The 17,561-nt window shown below is 38.1% G+C and overlaps 1 protein-coding gene across 1 annotated transcript in view; it reads left to right on the top strand.

Annotated features, from left to right (window-relative positions):
* Window positions 1-17,561, top strand: part of LOC140839620 (uncharacterized) — a 50,035-nt gene that overhangs the window by 18,437 nt on the left and 14,037 nt on the right. Inside the window, 4 exon segments of the mRNA XM_073206451.1 lie at window positions 2,325-3,805; window positions 4,067-4,330; window positions 8,848-9,068; window positions 10,150-10,421. Of these exon segments, the coding sequence (XP_073062552.1) occupies window positions 2,325-3,805; window positions 4,067-4,330; window positions 8,848-9,068; window positions 10,150-10,421 (2,238 nt within the window).

The following is a 17,561-nucleotide window of genomic DNA, read 5'->3' as shown; positions in this document are numbered from 1 at the left end:
CACCCATCGTGGCTAAGGTAACAAAAAAATTGGCAAACTCGAAGAAATCTTTTCTTTCCAGAGGTGGTAGGCTCACTTTGATACTATCGGTTTTAAATTCTATCTCGATTTATTTTCTGTCTCTATTCAGGATGCCGAGAGGCATAGTGGAGGCATTGGAGAAGCTCTCTAGAAACTTTCTTTGGGATGGGGCGGATGGCGAATCTCATTGCCATTTGGTTAAGTGGGAAAAGGTGTGCACACCGAAAGAAAAAGGAGGATCGGGTGTGGCAAATATAAGTTTGAGAAACAAGGCTTTGCTTGGAAAGTGGTGGTGGAGATTCTTTGTGGAGGGTGAGTCATTGTGGAAGAGGATAATAGTGAGCAAATATGGGTTACAAGAGAACATGTGGGATGCAGGGTTGGCGTTGAATGTCACGTTTAGATGCCCATGGAAGTTCATTTCCCGAGTTTACCCAACTTTTAAACAGATGGTTGTATTTAAAGTGAGAGGAGGTAATAAAGTGAGATTTTGGGAGGATAGATGGTGGGGGGATTCCTCTTTCAAAGAACTTTTCCCAGCTTTGTTTCAGCTTTCTTCAATCCATAACATGCCTATTTCTTATTTTGCATGTTTTGATAGTGTGTCGTCTACTCTTTCTTGGGATTTTCATTTTAGAAGGGTTGTCAGGGACGAGGAGTTACATCATTTGTCTGAGTTATTAAGGAGTCTAGATTCGGTGAGTTTGGTAGAAGGGGCAGATGATTTTCTTCAGTGGCAAGGGGACCCTTCCGGTGTTTTCTCGGTAAGATCGTTTTACGATTCGTTCTTTCCTATTAATCGTTTCCCAATTCCATCAGTTTCCCTTGCTATTTGGAAAACTCCGGTTCCAAAAAAAATTCAGTTCTTTTCTTGGATAGTGTCATTGGGTAAGCTACCTACCTCGGAGATGATTCAAAAAAGATGGTCATCGATTGCATTGCAACCTAATTGGTGTGCACTTTGTAGAAATGATACAGAAACTCAGAATCATTTGCTCATTCACTGTCCATTCACATTATCCCTATGGTTTAGAGCTTTGCAAGAACTTCATTTGGTGTGGGTGATGCCTAACTCAACAATTGATTTATTAAATATGGACTTGGGACAGCATACGGGAACAAGGGGCAGAATTTTTTGGTTTGTAGTTGTTCAGTGCTTATGTTGGTCTACATGGCTTGAAAGAAACAGAAGGGTTTTCGAAAATGTTGAAGAAAATGCGGAGAGATGTTGGGACAGAATTAAGCTTAATATTGCGTTGTGGATTGGCAATCATCACGATTTTAAGAACGTCTCGGCTCTAGATTTATTGAGAAGTTGGGAATATGTGTATCATTGACATAGTTGTTTTCGTGTTTTTCATTATGAGAGTGGACCACTAGTCCACTATGTAATCCTTCTTATCATATTATTAATAAAACATGTTTCTTATAAAAAAAAAATTATTACTTTTTACACTTGCTATTTTACCTCTGAATATAAACCCAATTAATTTAAAAAGTAATAGATATTAATCTATTAAGGATGTGGGCTAGCCTGGGCTGAAGCCAAGGCTAGCACCAATATGGTCCACCCCTATATATAGTCGTCCATAGAACTACTAGAACTACCTACAAAGAATAACATTTCATTACTTCTCGCTGCCTTGCGTAGAAATGCGATAGCACTTGTGCACATTTCACTAAATTGAGGCTCAGGTGTAGTGCATCATTAGTGGGCGGCACCTCTGCTATTTTGAGATAAGTTCATAGTCATAGGAGTGATTATTGTTATACACTGGACGTGTACCTAACATGGCCCTCCTTATTGAACCACCAAGATGTTTCCTAACAGTGCTGTACAACAGTATGCTTGGTATTGTTTTAGGAAAACATATATGTTATTATAGATGTCAAATCACATAAAAAATTGTCTCGTAATGGTGCTATATCATAATGTAATCCTAATTAAAAGATTTCACGTTTTGTGTTTTGGGTTAAAATATAATAATATTTATGTTATTTTGAAATGTGATAAAAAGTTTAAAAGAATATTATGTTGGGAGATATGAAAGGACAGAAAATGTTGTTCGGGGAATAATGAAAATGAGATGGTGATTAATTTATTTTATTTTGGGGGAGGTAAAATGAAGAGTTGACAACGAAACCAAAGAAGTTATTCCATTGTTTAATGTCTCATGTAAACTGTGGTGAGAGGAGAGGCATTCTTTTCACACTTTGCATTGTTGTTGCTTTTTCATTACATGAAGATGTTTATCTCAATCTTTGATGTATGCCCATTATGATTTGTGAGTTGCTCTATGCAGGCTTTATGATCCTCGCATTCCAGAACTGAGAACATTTCTTCACAGTGAAGCCTTTTTCCCCTCGGAGAACTTCTCTGACCCACAAACTCTGGACACTCTGGTAACCCTTGGGCTTAGACAGACTTTGGGCTTTACTGGTTTACTCGATTCTGCCAAGTCAGTTTCAATGTTGTACAAATCAAGAGACTCAGAAGCAACAATGATCTCAAGAAGGCTGCTTTCTTGTTTAAACGTAGTAACTTTGAAGCTGCCTTCTCATGATGAGGGAAAACTTTCAACCAATGATATGGAATCTTCAGATATTGCACTTCATGAAGGTGAAGAGGAGAGGTCCTACATTATTTATGGTTCTGAATATCTTTTGTCAGATGTTTTGGACATTGATTCAGTTGTCAGTGACATGGTTGATGACAAGATTGGAGAAGATTTTTGGTCAGATCTGAGGGCTATCAGCTGGTGTCCTGTCTACACGGATCCACCAATTCATGGCCTTCCATGGTTAGCCTCAGCTCATAGAATCGCAGCACCATTTATGGTCAGACCTAAATCACAGATGTGGATTGTTTCATGTAAGTTTCATTTGTTGGATGGAGAATGTTCTGAGTACCTACGGCAGAAACTTGGTTGGATGGATCACCCAGATGTGGAAACCTTGTCTGCCCAATTAGTTGGGTTATCTAATAGCTATAATGAGCTCAAGCTGCATTTTAATGACGAATTGCAAAAGCAGATACCATTAATCTATTCACACTTGCAAAATTATATTCAAACTGATGATTTGATGTTTCTTAAATCTTCATTGGCTGGTGTTCCTTGGGTTTGGATTGGAGATGATTTTGTGGTTTGTGAGGTGCTTGCATTTGATTCCCCTGTGAAATTTAGTCCATATATGTATGTTGTACCATCTGAATTATCACTTTTCCAGGATTTGCTTCTGGCATTAGGGGTCAGACGCAGTTTCGATGTTTTTGATTATTTTCATGTTCTACAACGGTTGCAAAATGATTTAAAAGGTGGCTCTCTCCTAACTGACCAGTTGAGTTTTGTCCTGCATATACTAGAAACTCTTGCAGATAGTTACACGGAAGGGTCAGTACTTGAAATTCCTAGTACTCTATTGATTCCAGATTCTACTGGAGTACTCAGAGCTGCTGGGGATCTTGTGTACAATGATGCACCATGGATGGAGATTCATTCCCCTGTCGGGAAACATTGTGTGCATCCATCAATCAGCTATGACTTGGCCAACAGATTAGGCGTTCAATCACTCCGTTCCCTTTCTTTAGTCAGTAAAGAATTAACTAAAGATCTGCCTTGCATGGACTATAGTAAAATAAACGACCTACTGGAATCTCATGGGAACTATGAGTTTCTTCTTTTTGACTTGATTGAATTGGCAGATTGTTGCAAAACCGATAAGCTTCACCTCATTTTTGACAAGAGGGAACATCCACGACAGTCTCTGTTGCAACACAATCTAGGTGATAATCTTCTGTTTAATTTCTTATAGCTATTTTAAGATGAATAAATTGCAGAATTTACTGTATTGAATTTTTTTTATTGTTCCTGGGTTTTAGGTGTGTTAATAGAAATGATTCTTATATTTAGCTTGAGAGTGTATACATTTTTCGTGTGTTCTTGGAAATGCCAGCTTTTGATGACGTTTGTAAGTTAAAAAAATCTGGTGTCTTTTGTACTTTCTGATTCTGAGCTTTCTGTGATTGATGCCCCAACCTATGCAGCGGAATTTCAAGGGCCTGCCCTGGTGGCAGTACTGGAGGGTGCCAGTTTAAGTGGAGATGAAGTAGCCAGCCTCCAATTTCTTCCACCATGGAATCTGAGGGGTGACACTCTCAACTATGGCTTAGGATTACTGAGCTGTTTTTCCATAAGTGATTTGCCATCAGTCTTATCTGATGGCTTCTTCTACATTTTTGATCCTAGGGGTGTAGCTATTGCCCCACCTTCAAGTCACTTACCTTCTGCCAAAGTTTTTCCATTGAAAGGTACGCTGTCGTGACATCCTCAGCTCTCAACTGAGGGTTTATACATTAAATAACACATTTTCTTGCGTTGGATATCTTATTTGGTTCATTTACTTAATTAGATTAGATGCCCATGTAGAAAGTTTGATATTTTTGCAAGTATTAACTGTATGGTGATTTAATTTATGTCTATTTATTTCCGTAGTTTTTTGTGTTTGTAACTTAGAAAGTTAGTTTAATTCATTGAGTGATAATAGTTTGGAGGAAACTGTTTAGGTGGCAGAGTGTTAACCTTTTTCTCTACTTTTACAAATGTCTTGAGAATTGAGATACTTAGGTTGAGATGAGATGAGGAGATATAAAAGAAGAAAGGAAAGAAGAAAGGGTGGGTGTTTAAGGTAGATTTGGAGAAGGCCTATGATAATGTGTACATGAGATTTTTGGATTTTGTTCTTTAACAGAAAGGTTCTGGAGTGACATGGAGAAAGTGGATTAAGGGTTGCATATCATCTGTTTCTTTCTCGGTCTTTATAAATGGTAGAGCGAGGGTCAAATTCAAGGGGGAGAGAGGTCTAAGGCAACGGAATCCACTTCCCCTTTTCTGTTCAATCTAGTTATACATGCGCTGGGAAGATTGGTGGATAAGGCAAGGCAAAGAACGAGGTCCGGGGATTGGAAGTTGTAGAGAGAAAGTAGAGACATATCTTATCTAATTTGCGGATGATACTTCGCTCTTTCTTAAAACTGAGAGTCATTTGCGCAATCTATTGCAGATTTTGAACTCATTCTGTCAAATGTCGAGATTAAACGTCAACTTGGAAAAAAGTGCATTGTTGGGAATTAATTGCACATATGTCGATTTGGAAGAGTTGGCTACAGAGATTGGATGTAGGAGGGAAGGGTGGCCTATTAAATATTTACGGGTTCCATTAGCGAGAAATTCTAGGAAAACGAGATTTTGAGAATACGTCGTGTCTAAGTTGTCAAAGAAGTTAGCTAGTTGGAAGAAAGGCTTTAAATGAACTAGATTGACCCAACTCTGAGCCAAGCTCGACCGTACCCAACCATATAAACCTCATCCATGTTCATAAGTTTTGCTCGATTCACTCAACACTTTTTAATTTGTTATCATAACATTAAATTTATGAAATTTTGAGGCTACAAAGTTCAATGGAGTCTGTTTTTGGAAAAATGTTGGTAGCATGGATTGAGCTGACTAGTTGTTGACTTCTAAGTCTGGGCTCAATTTTAAGTGAAGTTCAGGCCTGAACTTTATTGCATCTAAGGCTTTGCATAAAGCTATTGCCGAGTAAGTGATTGGATAATCGGACTAGTTGGACATCTGAGCAGACATATTCGTGAACATGAATAAGAGACAGAGCGAATGAATAGTAGGTCAATTTTAAAATTCAAATATAAGATATGGTGGAGATACTATGCGTAAAAGTTACAAACACGCGAGTACATGTACTAAAGGGAAAGTTTCAGTTATTGTTTTTAAATGCCATAATTTATCTAGTCGTGTCAATTTACAATTCGTGACTTGAATTTTGACTTAAGTGAAACTACAACTTACATTGATGCAAGAAACATTTAATTCTAGTATTTGCCGTTAAACTTAAAGATTATTTTTTCTTTGGTTTTTTAAACCTGCACAGGTAATTAAGGCATTTTGAAAGTATCTTTCATTTGTGCATATTTGAAGATATGCATATTTTATATATTTGTAGATTGTAAATTTGATCTATATCTTTAAATGAGCAGCTAGGCTATCATATTTAATTATAGGTAAAAAATTATCTCTTGCTCTATGCATATGCATGTTATAGTTCCGAGTCATGGATTGTGTTATGGTGCAGCTAATGGGTGACGAGATGAGGGGTTTGACTTTTGAAACTTCAAGATCTCGTGAACAAATTGAGGCTAGTTAAAGAAAACCTCACGATTTCGTGATCACATTTTTGAGAATAAATTTGAGTTGTTTTATTTCTTTTTGGTTACTTCCTTAAATGCAAGAAGCCTTCTAAAATGATAAAAAAGACAAATATGCAAAATATCTTCCTAATCTATTCTTTTTTTTTTTGAGTCTAATAATTTGAGTTGTTTTTTTTGAGTTGTTTTTTTTTTGAGTCTAATAATTTCATTGTTTTATCTCTTTCATACTCAAACACCTTCATGATGTCGTTCTTAATTGTGTTCCGATTGTGTTCCGAGAAACAATTTTAAATAATGGTTGTAAGGAATAAGAGTAGCTTCTAAAGCTCACATGATCAACCATAGATAACGGATACTCATGCATTATAATCATATTCGCAAGCTCCGTCCTCCCACGATCTTGGTTGAAATTGTATATCCCAAGCACCGTCGTCTCATCATTGGATTTTGTTGGCTGCAATAGTGATTGTTTTATTGTCTTCTGTCTTTTGTACAAACATGCTTTTATATGGTCAAGCAAATGCCTGGTACCATTCTTAGCTTCAGCACCCAAGGATTTCTTACAATCATTGCACACCGTTCTCCAATTTCCTCCAATTTTCTTTCCCTTGAAATGATCTCATGCGGGAGATCTTAATTTTCTTTTATTTACATCATCTTCTCCTGTAATTGCAGCATCTAAATTCTCATTTTGAGATGTTTCGTTTGCCCCTATTGAAACACTCTCATTTTGCGAATGTGGGGCTTGACTTCCCACAGTTGGAGTAGTTTGCATGGCACCACAACCTCTTTATCACTAGTTTCCATCTTAAATGATATAAATAATAGAGTAAGTTTGGTTAATATATATAACAAACCATCCTTGTATCATTTCATAGAAAACTTTTAATCACCCTAAAGAAGTTTATGAGATGCAAACACATTTGAAATAATTAAGTCAACTCAAACAAATTTTATTTACTGAGTTAACCAACATAATCATTAATTATATGATGACAACAATTTAATCAGAGAACCAAACAGATGAGAAGCTACATCATGCAGTACGTAGCACCAAGTTTGAGCAATATAATTTGGTAAAATTTAGCCATAAATCTTAATGAAAGTAATCTAGAATCTGGAATCTTATTGAAACTCAAATAACAATATATAGTCATGGTTTGCACACTGAGGACCTTGGCAGTGAGCTCATGATCAAAAATCAATTCCCTAAAGCACCCTCAACTCTAAAAATATGTCATGGCTAATAAGAGAATCAAATTGCAAAGAATTAACTGCACCACAGTTTGTGGGTCCCAACTTTCCATGAATATTGTTGTGACTCCATTTTTTTCATGAACACAATTGTCAAACTGTGTTCGGGGCAAAGAATAAACTTGAAAATTGGGAAGAAAAATTCATGGATTGGCATCGGAAGAAATAAGAAAAACCAATAAGTAACAGAATTTGTTACAAAATCTCTCTCGCATTGGATGATATATGCATAAATTCTTATCATTCCATCCACATGAAGCACCCAATATAACAATTTAAATTTCATTGCCAAAAAAGAACTATAAACAACTAATGACGAGCAAGTATGTGTATATATGAGATGTTCAAGGTAATCGAAACTAGAAAATTGCTGCAAAATCGAAACTAGATGTGACCTACGCCGGAGACACGCCGCTCTTCGGAAAAATAACAAAGAGATGAACCAGATTCTTGTATCTTACCAGATTTAGATTTGGGGGCTAGGGTTTTTAGTTCTGCGTGTTTCTGATTCGTTAGTGTGACTGAGCCGTGTAGGTGTTGAAGTTTAAGTCTAAAACTTAAAGTATTATCTTTATATATATATTATCGGGGTAGGTTTGGGAGGGTTTGGTATGGGGATAGGATTCCCAAACCTGGCCCAATATACTTCGGGGATTTTAAAAATCCCCGAATCCAAAACCAAACCATTAACTTTCTACCGAACCCGTCCCGTTTCGGGTTTTCTTCGTGGGGAAAATTGCCATCCCTACCAAGGAGCAGATGGATCTTCTTTTAGAGTTGCTAAACTTGAATTGCTCCTTGTATTATTCTTGGATGTCAATTTCTTTTGCTAGTAATGAGTTTCTTGGCAATTCTCTCATAGATGGTGATTTTCTTGCCATAGTATGGCTTTTGGATTTTGATCCTTAGGTTGTGCTTGTATTAATAGATTTGATTTGGAGGGAGGGATTTGATTTAGAGAAGGATTTGATGGATGTATTTCAAATGACACCTGTTTTTGCTGTATTTGAAATCGATCACAAATACCATGGAAAATCTCATATCTTGATATTGAGTGGTTTTGAAATTAAATCCAATTTTGTCAATCAAAGCAAGTCAAAGAATATGAAATCAATGGATTTGAAATTCATGGTCTCAAATCCATCAATCCAAGCACATCTTTAGCCACCAATTATAACTTGTTCTCTCATTTGTTTATAACTACTCTCCTTGTTTTGGCAATGAAAATTCAGAATTTCTGTGGGGCGTTTCTCACCAATTGTTGGATAAGGCTAAATCAAATGTCAGAAAACTTGGAATGTGAGCAACTATCTTATGAATCCAATTGTTTTGTCCCCACTAATATATAGGTACAAAATTGACGGACCGTTTTCGTGATCAGTTCATGCCAATGTTGATTGGAGAAGATATGCAATGGTCTTCATCTAATTCTACTGTAATACGAATGCCTCTTTCATCTAAGTTCAAGGAAGATGGAGCAGATCTTGACTCATCTAGGATGACATTGATATTTGACAAGTTCATGGAGCATTCTTCTAAAATAATGCTATTTTTGAAGTCAATTTCTCAGGTATGATTAGTATTAAAAAATGAAGATTAAATAAGAATATTTCCAAATAATTGGTTTGAGTCACGATGGATGGAATTCACCAACCATATTTTTGTGTACCCAATTTCATATGTGAACTGTTCAGTACAAGCCACTGAAATTATATTCTGTTTGGTTCAATTTAAGAAGTGACTAACTATGAGGTTGTAGCTCTATATTTTTGGGGCAATACAGTTAGTTATATAATTCTGATTTGGGCATCTGATAGTAACTTGTGGAGCATCTGATATAATACAATAGTTCAGTCCATTATATAATTCTTTACCCCCAAGCCACTATATTCAGTTAACTCCTGTTATTTTGCGTGGGATTCATGGATCGTGTAACTTGTGGAGGAGAGCATAGTTCCTTCTAATGCTTTTGAACCTTATGAATTGAGTCTTTTAGGTTGTATTTTTCAAAATTCAGTTACTTTAAAGCTTATTTGTAATTAACGATTATTTTTTGGTTTGTTTGCTGGCTTTATCATTAGTTGGAACTCCATTTGTCAAGATGAAAAAAATCTGAAATTTAGGCAAAATACCGCTCGAAAAATGTGATTTATGAGCTACTTTTGTGAGCTAAACTTTCCAATCTGTCGAAGTTTTGTTGGGACTTGATGTAGATAAAATCAAAATAATTCAATGTTCCCTTGGTCGAATTCATAAATGAATTTTGAGCTTTAGACGGTGATTTTTCATAAAAAGCCATTAGGTTGTTTATAAAACTATGTTGCCTTCACTGAATGTTTAAGTATTTAATGAATTAACTACTAAGGAAAAAACCAAAGAAAAATTACTGTCCACTGTTTCTAGAAATTTTTCTGAAATGTGCATATTCATTTAAATGACTACTTTAAGAGTTCTTGTAAACTTGGTAATTTTTTCTTTTAAATATCAATATAGATGTATGGAAAACCTAGTTATTGTAAACTCCCAGAATAAAGGCGTGAGATGGAAAATCTAAATGAGTTTCATTTGAAGGAAATCACAGTAACATGAGGTGTGAAATGGACAAATTTTTTGTTTGGAGCCTGATTTCGAGATAATATTCCACTTCTCAGGTATCTTTGTTAACATGGGAGGATGGCAGCCCACGGCCCTGCCTAGATTATTCGATTGATCTCGATCCCTTGTCTGCTGTATCTAGAAATCCTTTTTCCAAAAAGAAGTGGAAGAAATTCCAACTATCAAGCATATTCAGTAGCTCAAGTGATGCCATCCAGTTGCAAGTTCTTGATTTGAACTTGAGTCTTGGAGGAGCTAAATTCGTCGACCGATGGCTCATGGTACTCAGTATGGGTTCTGGTCAGACAAGAAACATGGCCCTTGATAGGTATGCTGTAAGGTTCAAACACTTGTTTAAGTAAATCATGATGTGTAGCTCAAGTGTCGACTAAGAGGATTAGTAAGTGAATCAAGATGTCTAACCTGTCATCCCATATGGGTTCATTTAGCAATTATGCCATTCACGAAACTTCTTGTGCAATGAAACCTGGTAGCTACATTTTTTGTGAGTAAATGAATGATTTTGATGTTTCTCCTAACAACTATTATGAGAGGTGTTTGCACATGCATACATGCTGACACTGTGGCATCACACTTATCACATGGTAGCCATGGGATTAATGTTTGAACAAGTGTTATGCATGCAGAAATGTCTGATGATGGTTGATGACTGGAAAACGAACATTCCCCGTACATTTTGATGGCAACAAGTTTCTTTAATAAGTGCATCCACACGGTCTTGTAAAAGAATATCAACCATTAAAATAAACTAAGTACAAGTCAAGGAATCATCTTTATAATGAGAAGTCTTTTTTTCTATTTTCTTTTTAAAGGTTTGTATTTCTAGTGATATAAAAAGCATTTAATGAGAAATATGGAATTGAGTCCTTGATTCCTAGGAAAACAAGTTGCTACATAGTACATATTTAAGCAGTATCTTATGTTTTACATGTCTTACTGCTCCAGATGATCTGTTAACCTTCAAAATAATTGTGTGGTAGATTTTGTAAATATATTCAATCATGAAGCTTATGTGATAAATGTGGATACCTGTGTATGTCCCATGTTTTGCCTAACTATTACACGTTCTAATTGTTGTGTCCCTTTTCTATCTTCCTAAAAGGTTTATCCTTTCTATAAGAAACTAATTCATAATGATAAAATGTAATGTATGGATTACTTATCCGCACGAAGGATGTAACCGAAATTATCTTAATATATCTAGTTTCTTATCAAAAAAATAAAATAAAATGTAATGTATGCTCTTTGTTTGGTTTTGTTTGATGGGATGATTGTGTGATTGATGATTTCATTTTTGCAAATTAAGGAATGATATGGGATAATTATTTCAGCACTTTTTTAGATAATAATCATGAAGTATTTGGTTGAATGAATTAATAAAAAATAATTTATTTCTTGTGGGTTTTTTCTATTTACCCTTGATAAAACATACATATTGTCATTTTTGTAAATTTTGTGCCATTTTTCTCTTATATTTTCTTTACACCTCCTCACTTTGCATCTTCATCTTTTTCATTCCATCGTCTTGACCACAACCAATCTTAGTTTTTGTCTTTGTTGAGAGGTTGTGCCAAATATGAGAAAGGTTTGAAATTAAGGATTCAGGTATGCAAGAGAAAATGTTTGTGGAAAGTGTATGAGCTTTGAAGAGCAGCTGGATGTGATATTTGCGCTTGGATTTGCTTCTTCGATTGGAAGTCGAGTCAAAGAAAGGGTTATGCCCTGGTGATACAATTTGCTACAGGGCGTGTCAAATGAACTGGAAATGGATTCAGCCTTCTAATAGAATTTAAGAAGTCTTAATAAAAGAAACAAGAAATTTTAAAATTTATTATATGGACATCACTGATGAAAAGGACAAAAGTTTGTATATTTGTAAAATTGGTGAATGGAGCAGAGTCAGTATATGATCAAATTTCTCATCCTCGATCAGTGGCCAACTAGTTGTAGTGATAAATTGGGAAATGAAAATTAAAGAAAGAAATAAAAGTTGAGTTGGAAGAGTTGATGTGTAGACGAAAAAGGATGTTATTTCAAAAAGCGAAAACAAAATGGTTCAAGGAAGGAGATCAAAATACAAAATTGTCTTGTCAGCCATGATTAATAGATTCTAGTGAGAGAAAATTTTGAAAATGCCTATCCCTCCCTACGGCGACGTATGTTGGTCGACATCATTCGAGGTTCTACTCCGGTGACTGTCGCCGGCTGCCGTCGCATCTCATCGTTCTTCTCCGACCACCGGTTAACCACCGGCGGCTCGTTTTTTCGGTTTCCTTCTGTCAGTTCGTTTTTTTTACCCACTTCTCCTTCATTCTCGGACCTTCGTTAGCTCCCCCATTCGTCATCGGCGCCGATAGACAACTGTTGGACGGCCGATTTCTATTTATATTCAACACTCCATTTCAGTTTAGTCTCAAAAATTTTTACGCCGATGGACTTCAGAGATGTGGTTAAGATTGAGTTTAAAACTTTTTCACTTAGAAAGGTGAACGGAGGATTTTCGATATTGTGGTCGGAAACAACAAGGAATGCGACTTATTTTCTGGAATTGGCTAGGGAAGAGGCAGCATGGGTCAGTTCAAAACTCAAGGAAATATTACACAAGCATCAACCATCGCTGGATTTCTATCGCCTCAGGGGAAAAAGCTCGACAGTAATATTACAAAGATTTGCTAACAGGAGAGGGCAGTTCATTGAAATCTCAAGATTCAATCTGTTGGGGAGGAAACAGAACATCATTGTGCCAAGCGGTGCGAACTCTTTTGGGTGGACAAGGATTTCAAACATACTCACTAGATTTTTGACAGCGAATGCTCAGAGACCGTTTAAAGCTACAGTCGATCATGAAAATCCCCCTACCAAAGATATCCCTCATCACAGGCCTCTACCAAGAGCAGCATGGGACTTCCAACGAGATTTACAGAAGAGTCAACAGACTTGTGAAGCGAAACGATACGAGAGGAATTGGCAAGAAGCTATTATCGTCACCAAGGAAAGAGTTAACATACAATGGGAACAGATTGAAAAGATATTAGGCAATGATGTCAAGAGAAGAATCACATTATACCCATTCCAGGCAAATAAAGCAGTGTGGTGGCCTTCAAACCGGACGGAATTTCTTCGTTACTTTCAACTGCGAAGGGGATTTTTTGATGGCGGCGTTTCTTTATTGTTCGAGGAATGGAGACCAAATATCAACTCGTCGCCTACAGTCTACAGGTGTTGCAACAGCTGGATAAAAATTTATGGTTTGCCGTGGAATCTCTGGGAATTCATCAACTTTAAAACTATTGGGGATCGGTGCGGAGGATTGGTGGAGATCAGTCATGACACATTATCTTTCCGAGAGTTGGGAGCTGCCAAGATAAAGGTCAAAGGTACCAGAGATGGTTTTATCCAAAACAAAATTATGGTACAACTAAACGGGGAAGAGTTAGAGCTCGACATATATGTGGAATCTTTCGACATTATGGCTTATGAATCTTACGCAAAGCAAACTTACGCCCAAGTCGTGGTTAACGGGACGAAGATGGCGGCGGGGTGGGGAAATTCCAACATCCAAAGGATCAATAATGCAGAGGGACATACTATCTCCTATCAAAACGATAAGCCGACTGAAGAGCAAATAATTACGCAGTCAACACCAGCACTAGCAGGGAATCCCAGTAAAAAATTGGATGGAGATCAGAAAATGGGAAGAAAGGTGGTAAAAATATTACAACGAGTTGCGCCAAAAAATATCGAAGATTTCAGACGAACCACAATATCTTCAGCAATCGACACAGCAACTGATATCAGTGCCAAACATCAAGGCGACATTGCCACAACCAAAGTACTGCCTTCTCTCGGTTACACCTATCGCCGAAGAAATAGAAGAGTTCACAAGGATGACGCGACACTGACAGAAATAGAAGGAGATTACAAGGCGGATGACATGCTCACGGAGGAAGAGATCATGGAAGGGGATTTTGATGACCCCCAACATGAATGTTTCGATGATTCATTTGCATCTTCAGATTCCGGGAGTCAGCTATCGAATTACACGGATTCTTTGGAAGGCATTGACACCGAAGAATTAGACCTACAGGGGCTGTTCTGTCAGGAGAATACAAAACAGGTCAACAAAGCTCCACTTTCTCTAGGCAACACTTCACCTGTAGTGGGCAAGGTACTTTCCAGGTTTCGACCATTGACTCTTCCTCACTCACTCAAACTCCATTCTCTTCTTCCTGCGTCTTTTTGTACTTTCAGTTTGTATAGAGGGTTCTTAGGGGGGTTGTCAATAACTATTCATGACAAGTCGAGTTCCGAGAGCGAATTATCCAAGGGCAAGTCGGCGAAGATCACACCTATTGTTGAAAAGAAAAGTGGGGGAGTCAACTCGGATTACAAAACAGTCAAGGAACTTAAAAAGCCATCGGCCAGCTTAAGCAGAGAACTTGATAGGCTGAAGTGGGGTATCAATTATGAGAAAGGTGCGACTTCCAAGGGTTCACAAAGGTTGTTATGAAGATTTGCTCGTGGAACATTAGAGGGGGAGGGTCGTCGAGAAGAAGGGAACTAGTTCGGACGGTTATTCGCAAAGAAAATCCGGACATTGTTGTGATTCTAGAGACTAAGAGGAATGTAGTGGATCGCTGGTTCGTTGCAAGTATTTGGAAATCAAGATTCGTGGAGTGGATCAGTTTGCCGGCAGAGGGGAGATCGGGTGGAATATTAGTAATGTGGGATCCTAGAGTCGTGGTGGTAAGCGACAACTTGATTGGACATTTTTCGGTATCTATTCAGATTAAGTTCAGTGATGAAATCAGGTGGTGGTTCACGGCTGTGTATGGTCCGTGCAAGCCACGACAAAGAGAATTATTCTGGGATGAATTAGCTGGCCTGAACTCGATATGCGGAGAAGTGTGGTGTGTTGGAGGTGACTTTAATGTGGTTCGAAATTTGAGTGAGAAAATGAACAGCACATCTTTAACCACAAGTATGCTTTGTTTCGACAACTTAATAGAGGAACTGGATCTTCACGATCCTCCTTTATTAAATGCAAGATTCACGTGGTCTAATTTCAGGGATATCCCAATATGTTGCAGATTAGACAGGTTTCTCATTTCAAGGGGGTGGAAGGACATCTTCACTTCATTCAGACAAACAGTGCTTCCTAGAATCACTTCGGATCATCATCCCCTCATCATGGACACTATGAAAGTGAAATGGGGTCCTGCACCTTTCAGATTCGAAAACGCTTGGCTGTCGCATCGCAATTTCAAAGAGTCGGTTAAAATATGGTGGAATTCGGGCGGAACTCAAGGATGGGAGGGCTACAAATTCATGACAAAGCTCAAACACATCAAAAGAGAAGCAAAGAATTGGAATCATGAGGTCTTCGGAAATGTCAACGTCAAAATCACCGAGGTGCAGAATAGAATCTCGGAATTGGACGCAAAAGAGGCGCGGGGACAGTGGTCAGCAGATTTAAAAAATGAAAGAAGAGATGCTAGATGCGAGCTGGAAAGTTTGAACATCAGAAGTCTTCAAATTAAAAGTCAAAAGGTAAAAATAAAATGGCTCAAGGAGGGGGATCAAAACTCTAGCTTTTTTCACTCATTACTGACAGGACGAAGGAATAGAGCAACGATTGAGAAGATGGAGTTGGAGGACGGCTCGGTGATAACGGAAGAATTTGAGATCCAAAAACTCATTGTTGACTTCTACAAGAATCTGTATAGGACTTCGGAAGGGGAAGGATCGGGCATCGAAGATTTGGAGTGGTGCCCTTTAGCTTCGACAGAGGCAGAAAGATTGGAGGAGAATTTTTCGGAGGAAGAAATCAGGGCTGCGGTGTTCGAATGTGATGGATCCAAGGCTCCGGGACCGGATGGTTTTACAATGGCTTTTTACCAGAAGAATTGGGACACAGTTAAACCGGATCTATTGAAAGTGTTCGCTGAATTTTTCGATGGAGGAATTATCAACGGAATCACGAATGAAACATATATTTGCCTTATGCCAAAGAAAAAAGAAGCGATGCGGATTAAAGATTTCAGACCTATTAGCCTTGTGACGAGCTTGTATAAAATCATGGCAAAGGTACTAACAAATAGATTGAAGAAAGTTATGCACAGCACAATAGCGCAAAACCAATGCGCTTTCATCAAAGGAAGACAGATAACGGACTGTTGTCTAATTGCCAACGAAGTGGTGGAGGAGCATAGACGGAAAAAGAAGCAAGGGTGGGTTTTGAAAGTTGATTTCGAAAAAGCTTATGATAATGTCGACTGGAGATATCTAGACTTTGTCCTTCTTAAGAAAGGGTTCGGGGAAAGGTGGAGAAAATGGATAAAGGGATGCATATCAAATGTCTCCTTCTCGGTCTTTATCAATGGAAGACCAAGGGGGAAGTTTAGAGGGGAAAGAGGACTCAGACAAGGAGATCCATTATCTCCTTTTCTATTCAACCTAGTGATTGATGGCTTAGGACGCATGATAGACAGGGCCAAGACGGACAACATTTTGAGCGGTCTAGTAGTTGGAAAGGAAAAAGTCGAAGTCTCTCACATACAATTCGCGGACGACACTCTATTCCTTGTGCAATCTGCTGATCATTTAAGGGAGGCGGTGGGGTTGCTAAATTTGTTTTGTGCGAATTCGGGGCTGAAAATCAATCTTGACAAATCAGCGATACTAGGCTTGAATCATTCTGATTTTAACTCGGTTGCAGGCGAGAACAATGGCCTATTAAATATTTGGGGGCACCATTGGGAGGAAACCCATCGAAAATGGAATTTTGGGAACCCGTTGTTTCGAAATTGAGCAAAAAACTGGCTAATTGGAAGAAGTCATTCCTTTCAAGAGGTGGTAGATTGACTTTGATCAAATCTGTGCTGAGCGCAATGCCAACATATTTCATGTCTCTTTTTAAGATGCCGTCTCGAGTGGCAAAATATTTGGAGAAATTGATGAGGGACTTCCTTTGGGATGGACCGGATGGGGAGAAGCACTGTCATGTGGTTGGATGGCAACAAGTTTGCAAGCCCTTAGCGAGAGGCGGGCTGGGCTTGCCTAATTTACGGTTGAGGAATTTGGCTCTATTAGGTAAATGGTGGTGGCGAAACTCAGTGGAAGACAAACCTCTGTGGAAAAAGGTTGTGGGCAGCATATATGGGTTTCAACCGAATGGGTGTGATGTGAACCTTGCAAAGAATTCTACATTCAAAAGCCCGTGGAAGTTCATCTCTCGTGCTTACTCGACTTGTCACCACTTAATAGGGACGGTGCTTAAGGGGGGGAACTTTATGCGTTTCTGGGAGGATAGGTGGGTGGGTTTGGTGTCTTTTAAAGAGTGTTTTCCTAGTCTTTACCGTATTTCGTCCACTGTAAACAAACCAATCAACCATTTTTATTCCACAGTTGAGTCTCAGGGACAGTCCATTTTTCAGTGGGATATAAG

This window comes from Primulina eburnea, chromosome 8 (assembly GCF_022965805.1).
Source record: "Primulina eburnea isolate SZY01 chromosome 8, ASM2296580v1, whole genome shotgun sequence".
NCBI classification, from domain to species: Eukaryota; Viridiplantae; Streptophyta; class Magnoliopsida; order Lamiales; family Gesneriaceae; genus Primulina; species Primulina eburnea.
Note: the sequence above shows the minus strand (reverse complement) of the source record. Positions and strands in the feature narration are given on the sequence as shown.